General features: G+C 33.1%; 2 protein-coding genes across 2 annotated transcripts; one reads left to right on the top strand and one right to left on the bottom strand.

The window, feature by feature from the left end:
* Nucleotides 1–1,050, top strand: LOC120577589 (uncharacterized). Its single transcript, XM_039829196.1, has one exon. It carries the CDS (start codon nucleotides 1–3, stop codon nucleotides 1,048–1,050), a length of 1,050 nt encoding a protein of 349 aa, XP_039685130.1.
* A 5,694-nt stretch (nucleotides 1,051–6,744) lies between these two features.
* LOC25502153 (arabinogalactan protein 41) lies at nucleotides 6,745–8,248 on the bottom strand. Its single transcript, XM_013591708.3, has 2 exons — nucleotides 7,915–8,248; nucleotides 6,745–7,148 (listed from the first exon to the last, which is right to left on the bottom strand). The coding sequence occupies exons 1-2, from the start codon at nucleotides 8,042–8,044 to the stop codon at nucleotides 7,051–7,053; spliced, it is 228 nt and encodes a 75-aa protein (XP_013447162.1). The 5' UTR covers nucleotides 8,045–8,248; the 3' UTR covers nucleotides 6,745–7,050.
* Nucleotides 8,249–8,562: the final 314 nt, after the last annotated feature.

The raw sequence follows: 8,562 nt of genomic DNA on the forward strand, positions 1-8,562 counted from the left end.
ATGGAAAAAGCGCGTGACGTGCCGTTAGATAAGCGCATTACATATAAAGCACTAGGACATGCCATAGGTGTTAACAAGAATATATTGCTGAGAAACAAAAAAGAAGGGATTTTACGACGAATTTCAAGTCCATTAAAGCCACATTTGAATGAAAACGATATGAAAAGTCGTCTTAGATTTTGCTTGTCCAATCTCGAGGATAGTAGCATTCCTCAAGAACCGAAGTTTAAGTCAATGTATAATGTCGTCCATATCGATGAAAAATGGTTTGAAATGACTAAAAAAAACAAGAAATATTACCTTTTATCATATGAGGCTGACCCACATCGTACGTGCAAAAACAAAAACTACATTACTAAGGTCATGGTTTTAGCCGCAGTGGCTCGACCTAGATTTGACAGTGATGGTAACGAGACGTTTTCATGTAAAATAGGCATGTTTCCCCTAGTTCATGAAGTACCTGCAATAAGGTCAAGTGTCAATAGGGCAACAAGAACACTTGTTACAAAACCGATTACTTCCATAACTAAAGAAGTGTATCGTTGGTTCTTGATAAACAAGGTTTTACCGGCAATCAAAGAAAAATGGCTGCGTGAAAGTGTAGGTGAAACCATTTACATACAACAAGATAATGCACTGTGTCATATACGTGTAGACGATGCAGAATTTTGTGCAGCGGCTTCTGAAGGTGGGTTCGATATTCGTCTGACTTGTCAACCACCAAATTCTCCGGACTTGAATGCTTTGGACTTGGGTTTTTTTAGTGCTATTCAGTCTTTGCAACAAAGGGAAGTGACCAAAACAGTCAATGAGCTTATCCAAGCTGTGCAAAATGCCTTTGACACATTTTCTAGTATAGATTCAAACAAGATTTTTCTGTCGCTCCAATTAGGCATGATTGAGATAATGAAGGCCAAAGGAAATAATGATTACAAAGCTCCTCATATGCAAAAAGTTGCGCTTTTTAGACAAGACAAGCTACCCACTACCCTAGATTGTGATTGGCACTTGGTCACTGAAACTATGGAATACTTAAACAATGTTCAGTAAGGTAATTTTTCTATGCTAATATTTTTTCCTTGTTTCAAAGTGATCGAGTAGGTAATTTTATGATGGACTTTTGCTTATTTAGGTATTCAAATATTGATTGATGATGGCGTGTGGTATTGTTTGAGGAGGCTGGTGCGGAAGTTTATCGTGATCAAGCTTTGTTTGTGATCAAGATTTGTTTGGATGATACTAGCTATGTTTTGTGTTTTTGTGAACAATGAATTGAGTTTACTACATGCAACTAATTAGCCTTAGTAAAATAAAGGAAATTGATTTGTTTTCAATTTCTTCGTACTCTTTTTGTTTGCGGTGCAGTAGTAGTATTGAACCCTGTTTATGGTTATTTATTTTAATTTTTCTGGAATAATGAGAATTTTGTAATGCAATAGTATAAATAGTGTTTGTGTTTATTCTTCAAATACCCATAAACAAATAATAACGACTCATAAGCTGAAGATATTAGCCAATTCCATTCATTCAAATAATAGAAGAAGATACAATTCATTCAATTTCATGTAGTATCAAATTATGAATGATTAGCCAAAGATAGAAAAGAAACACAACATAATTATTCATAATTTGCCTTGCTTTATTTTCAATGACGTCTAGTATGAAGAATCCACAAAAATCTTCAGCCACCAATGAACCTCTTCATTCAATTCTTCATTTTCATATCCAAAGTCCAATCCCTCTTCTGGAAATTTATTCAAATCCAAAACAACCCTGTTCAAATCCAAAAACCTTATATCATAGGGTTCAATAACTTGCAAATCTAAACCATGTTTCTCCTCCCTTGCATTAGATTCACCTTCCATTCCATTTGATGACTTTGTTTTTTTGCATTTGACCTCGTTATCATTTTGAGAAATTACTTCTTGATCTTGGTCACTCTCCACCTCTTTATCTAATGTGTCTTCCACAATAAGAAGTGACAAATTCTCTGTGTCTTCTTCAATTCCCAAATCAAATGATGGTCCATCAAACAAAGGTTGATGTCCTGCCATTTTTGTGTGATAGAGATAAAAGAAGAATATTAAACTTCAAATGGAGAAAGAAGTATGAATACTATCATGTGATTTCAATACACTAAATAGTTGTAATCCTGTTGATTTCAATACCGTAAACCATGATTCCAATACACTTAATTATTGCAGGTACTTAATATTAGTGGCATTCCAATTCCAATACTCCTTAAACACGCTTAGGTAATTGAACTTCAATGTTCATGCTCCATAAATGTAAAAGGGTAATTTTAGAACACTAGATTAAAATTGGTCAACTTTAATTTTTTTTTGCCTTTTTTTGCTTATATTTCAGGACGGGGGGAGTATATGTGAAAGAGAGAAAAAAATGAGTTTGAGTGTCCTTGTCAATTATTGGTGCATTCTTCTTTATCATAAATACAAAGTAAAATATATTGAATTGGGAGTAGTGAAAGTAATATTAATTAATGTTATAATAGAAAAAAAAAAATTAACTTTATATTGAAAAGTGAAATGAGATGAGTCAATTTTTTTAATGAAGGAGTGCTAGCAACAGTTTAGTGAAATTGGTGTAAGACAAACTCAATTCGCCGCAACACGAAGGGTTTTTAGCTTGTAATTGAAAAATCTTCAAATTTGACTCAAAAACCCTAAAAATTGAGAATGGACGAAGGTGGTGCGAAACCAGTGTGCGGCCAAGAAGCTCTCGATCTGCTGAATTGCGTTACAGATTCTCCGTCGTACGATAAAGATAAATGCCTCGCTCTTTTGAATTCATTGCGCGAGTGTGTACTCTCCAAGGTACTCCTTTTCCTCTCTGTTACTTCACTTTCATCTTTTCTGAATCTTTACGAGTTAGTTTTGAACCTTGTGGAGGTATGTTAATTAAATTTTGTAATTCATGCATGATCTGTTTGGTTGAAAAGAGTTAAGGATTTTTTTCCCAATGTTCATATGTTAAGGTCCGGTTCAATTTTAGGTCTTTTTAAGTTTTTGTATGGGATAGTGTTGGATGGCGAAGAACCAACACGGGAATAACAAGACGATGATGTTGTGTTGGAGAGAGAGAGAGAGAGAGAGTATTAAGAAGGATATAATGAAGTCAAGACAACAGTATTTTCCTGAGAACTGAAATGCTTTAAGAATTTTTATATTTTCCTAACTCCTTTTTATGACTGCATTTTATCCTTATGAAGTACCATTGTTGCATCCAACTCTAAGCTTAGTACTACATTTTTTATTTTTCAAAATATAAACTATCAAGTTACAAGCATGAATTCATGACATTTCTCTTGCTCCTGCATACTGTTGTCACTTGGCTCATTGTAATTAATGTTTGTTTTTCCCTAGAGTATTTTCTCAGTGTTGATTAGGGATGTTAAATTGGCAAATTTGCACGATTGATATGTTTGAGAACACCTCTTTTAGATAATTGTGGAAAGAGCAGGGGATAATAAGTTTTGCATCCTTTTATTTTCTTCCATTGTCGTATCATTTTATGGTTTTTGAAGGTCCATTAAAGAATTAACAAATAGAAAATTTTCATTAAAAATTAACAGCATTCAATATGTTAAGTAATTTCAAAAGATAAACTTACAAATGATTTTGATATCAATGCCCTTAAGAACACTAGCTTGCATTTCTCTATTAAATATCAATCATTTAGAGAATCTAAGAGTGCAATGGTCAATTTGAGGTATTTTTAGCAATGGAAGTTTGAATAAGTACTGCATTGGCCTTATTTGACCTCATCCGGTATGATAATTAGCTGGGCACAACAGCAACAGAATACGAAAGCAGTACAAACATGACATCATGTGATTTGCATTTGATATGGTATATCAAACATAATATGAAAACACTTTAATCTAATTCATATTTGTTGTCCTTCTTCTCAATGGATGCCATACAATTATGCACTTACGAGTTTACTGTTAATGGCTTTTCCTTTCACTTCCAACTCAATGGATTGATATATTTGAGTTTATGCATGCAGAATTACAGATATTTGAACAGAGTTGTGTATTTTTGTGCTTTCTTCTGTTTTATTTGAGTTCGTTTTGTTTTCTGCATCAACAGAAAGTGAAGAAATTTTCCCTAGCTGGGCAGGAACAGCAGGAAACTAATCCGAGTAGCAAGAAGGCTTAATTATGTATTGGTATCAAAGCTTTCCCCGTCCCTTTTAATTCATAGTTTCATGTAACATCTACTCCCATTAACCTCCTTCATTTTTACCATTTTGATCTGTTTTGATGTGCATAAATTGTTACTTTCACATATATGATATATCCACAAATAATTCTGATTCTAATAATATTTTGGTTTCAAGTGTGAAGTTGAATGGAAGGTGAAATCAAAGGCTACCTTTCATAATTGAATGTTATGATGTTGCTAGATGTTTACTTTCTTTCACACCTTAATTATAGTTGGTAACATAGGATTAAAGAAAAAGATTGATAGTTTACATCGGTTTTCTTAACATAGAGAACTTTTTTGCAAGTTGAAATTGAATTATGATTTGTTCCAATACAATATGGGTGGCATTTCACATGGGAAAGGTTAATCCTTTCCCACCATGGGACAGTTAATTTTTATGGTGAGATTAAAGAGGAACACTGATCTTACTATAGTCTAACCACACTATATTATTTTACTTGTCTTCAACCTCTCATCCATGATAACAACCCAAAGAATTCTTCCAACTTCACCAATCAAAATTCTTCAAAGTCACTGAACTTTTGGTGCAACCCAGAAAATAAAATCTCAATATGAGGAATTTGGGTGCAAACTAATTCGAAACATCATGAGAAGGTGAAGGGAGTTTTGGTTTCTCTGTAATGGTGCTGAAATTTTATTTTTTTATGGGTTATTTTCATGGTATTTTGTTGCTAGAAATCACTAAGCTTGAAGAAGAATTGCATGTCGAAGGTTATATCTTTGTCTTTGCAACTTTAGTTAGTTGCAAAATTAAAACCCAATAGATTCCATCATTATAATCTCGCATAAAATTCAAATGGGTTTATTGTTTTGGTCGATGAAATTGAAAAAGAAGGAATTTTTTAAAAAAGTGATGGGGTGAAAGAATTAATATACCTAGGAGGATAGTTGCAGGGTGAAAGAATTTTGATTGGTGAGGTTGGAAGAATTCTTTAGGTTGTTATCATGGATGAGAGGTTGAAGACAAGTAAAATAATATAGTGTAGTTAGACTATAGTAAAATCAGTGTTCCTCTTTAATCTCACCATAAAAATTAACTGTCCCATGGTGGGAAAAGATTAAACTTTCCCATGTGAAATGCCACCTACAATATGTGTTTCTAATTATTGTCAAATGCTTGACTTCTAATTGTTGTCTTGCCACTTTTGACTCAATTGTGTAAGCTATCAATGGCTCAACTAGTGTGTGTCAATGTCAATAATTTTTTTTTGTTGTTGAAGGAGTGTCAATCATGTTAGGCAACATTTGAACATTGTACTAGCTCATAACCTTGCCAGTCTATCAAAAAGTGTAGGATCTAAAACTTTGGATGGGTCATGTCCCATATTAGCTATATGCTGCAGGTTGTAATTCGGCTGTAGTTTATTTTTTCTTAACGAAGCTATCTTTTCAGGTGGCATTTTCCATGGGAAGGGTGATTCCTTTCCCATGTGAGTTTTAACTGACACGTGGCAGTGAAAGAGGTTGTTTTTGATTTGTTGGTTTTAACAAAAATAATTGAATGCAATATTAAACTAATATTTGATTTACACTTTGTTAAAAATCTGAATCTTATGAACAATCATCCTCAATAATTTTGAATTTATTTCATTTTAGCTTATCATTGTTTCTGCCCCTGTGTTTGAAGCATTTGGAATTTTTTTCAATTAATTTCGATCTGCTTTCACTAATCTATTTATTGTTGAATTTAACTTTCTCCCCATCCATAAACTCCCCCTATGACAAATTCGACAATTTGTGGCCGTAAAACTAGTACCATTACCTCCAAAACCATAAACAGCCATAGCTTTTCCATATAATTTTAATATCAGTAATTTTGATTTTTTAAAACAACAAAACGGATTGAAGAGTTGCAATTTCTGAATAAGGGATCTGGAAAATTCAATTTTATGAGGGACTTAGGAGAAGTCGAATTGAAACTTCTGAGAAGGGAAACTGAATAATTCAATTGATTAAAACGAGATTGGTGGTGATGTTGTTGCGTAAGGGAAGTGGTGGGGTCAATTTTTTTGTGAAATTTTTAAAAACAAAAAGTCATCAATAGGTTGTAAATCCTAGCCATTCAATTTGTTTATTAATATATTATATCTATGACCATAGTTCACCTTTCCTATGACATAGGAAAGGAATCAACCTTCCCATGTGAACACACACCATCTTTTCATTATTAAAATAAAAACGTGTTTCTAAGTTGAATCATGAATAGAAATTTTGGCATTCTAATGGATGTATGTGGTCTTTAATGGATCATACTTAACTTTCATCATATTTGGGTTGTGAAAATTTGCATGTTCAATGTGAAACTTTGGAGTGCAGATCTGCTCCATTTATGCAACTGTCCATTTATCCGATTCTCTTCACCGATGGATGACAAATGCCGTCATGATTTTTTGTGATTTTGACAAGTCAAATTTCTCGTTCATATAGCACTGCTCGTAATCTATTGACAAATCCTGGTTGTTAATCAGATTGGCTATGCACTATGCATTCGAAATAACAAAAAAAAGATGATGGTATTAAATTACCAGGAGAAAATAACATTGACAAGATTGCAATAATAATAATACCTAGGCCGGTCACCACTTACATAAATGATAAATGTAACATCGGTACTAAACTACAACGACCAATGTCAGGAATCATATGCTTTTCTTGACTAGGAAAACAAACATAAACACCTCTCAATCTATCATTATTACATATACCCCTCTCCTCCGCGTTCTACAAACACGTTAATTATTAATCATAAGTCATTAATAAAAAAAAACACAACACCATCTTTCACAAATCAACATTCAATTCAGAAGGTAGATGAAATATCAGCCGAATGAATGATGTACGTAAGTACCAGCGCCAACAACATCAACAAATAAGCTATTCCTTGATCAACCGATGACCCTGAATAACACATTACAAAAACAATATTAAAAACTGATGAAAATTTATCAAAACACAGTGGTATATATTTATATTTTTAAAAAGTATAAATATTATTTTAGTCCCTACAATCATGCATTTTTTAGTTTTATAAGTAAGGTTTTTTTTTTTTTTGTTTAGATTTAGTCCCTCTGCAAATTCAAAATTTGTTTTTTTAGAGAAACAAATTCAAATTCAAAAAATGTTTCTAATTCCGACTCCATACATGACCTAATAAACTGACATATAAAAACTTTTTTTTTTTGTTAAATTACACTTTTGACCACTTAAATCAATTTTAGGTTTCCTTTCGTCAATAAAGGTTTTTTCATTTTGATCACTTAAATAGTGTTGCATTATTTCATTTTTTATCATTTAACATGCAAATATTAGATGTTTTGTTAAATGTTCATAGCTTAGAAAGGATCAAAATTAAACAAAGAATACTCAAGGGGCTAAATTGCATGACATTTGTAAGTTAAGGAACAAAGCAAGTACTAAATAATATTTAATCATATTTAAACATTAAAAACTGATAATAATTCATCAGAAATAAATAAATACAATGCAAGTACTAAATAATATTGCAGCTGATTTTTTATTTTTTTTCAAAATAAGAGGAAATAACGTGAAATGGAAACTTTGTATGTAACGTAAAATGTAAATACAGAAAATCCAGATCTAGGAAAATAGATCTGGTATAATAGATGAGATCTAAGAAGAAAAAGAGAGAGAGAGAGAAAGTTACCGTCACTGGTAGGAGAAGGTGCAGGGGCAAGAGTTTGAGCTTGAACAGCGGCAGGGAATGAAATCGTGAAAATGAGAGTGGCAATGATAGCCATAACTCCGAATCCGAATGAATGTTTAGATGAAGCCATGTCAATAATGAGTGATATATTTGTCTTTGTTTTTGTCTCTGCAGCGTCTCTCTCTCTGTGTGTGAAATGAAGAAAAGACGCGCAGAGATAGAGAGAAATGGTTCAAGAGGAGCGACGGAGAGTGATGAGTGGGGGGTTTAAAAGGCGGTTATTGGAGGTGTGTGTGGGAGAGAGAAAAGAGGAGAGAGGCAACCGGTTATACCGGTAATGGAGGAAAATGCCATATTTGAAAGAGGTGGGGTTCACTATCCAGCCTTATGTTTCGGTAACCCATGTGATTACATTACCCTTTGGATTTTCTTATTTCAAAATTCAATTGTTGAATTGGATTCCCCTTTCTCTATCCAATCTGACACCCAGCTTTTGGCGCCACATGCATTTGCCTGCCTGCCCTCCCCCCTCCTCCCGCCTTCTTTTATTTGTTTTTAACTTAAAAATACAAAGTTTCTTAACACTCTAATGTATGCTTTTTTTTATTATATGAAACTCATGTTAATCTTACACTTTAGATAGAAATG

The sequence above is a fragment of the Medicago truncatula genome, chromosome 8 (assembly GCF_003473485.1).
Source record: "Medicago truncatula cultivar Jemalong A17 chromosome 8, MtrunA17r5.0-ANR, whole genome shotgun sequence".
NCBI classification, from domain to species: domain Eukaryota; kingdom Viridiplantae; phylum Streptophyta; class Magnoliopsida; order Fabales; family Fabaceae; genus Medicago; species Medicago truncatula.

Excerpts from the sequence above, each read along its gene's own strand:
- LOC120577589 (XM_039829196.1), top strand. The coding sequence starts at position 1 with ATGGAAAAAGCGCGTGACGTGCCGTTAGATAAGCGCATTACATATAAA.
- LOC25502153 (XM_013591708.3), bottom strand. The coding sequence starts at position 8,044 with ATGGCTTCATCTAAACATTCATTCGGATTCGGAGTTATGGCTATCATT. Across the intron at positions 7,149-7,914 it reads ACCTTCTCCTACCAGTGACG|GGTCATCGGTTGATCAAGGA; the intron begins GTAACTTTCTCT and ends TGTGTTATTCAG.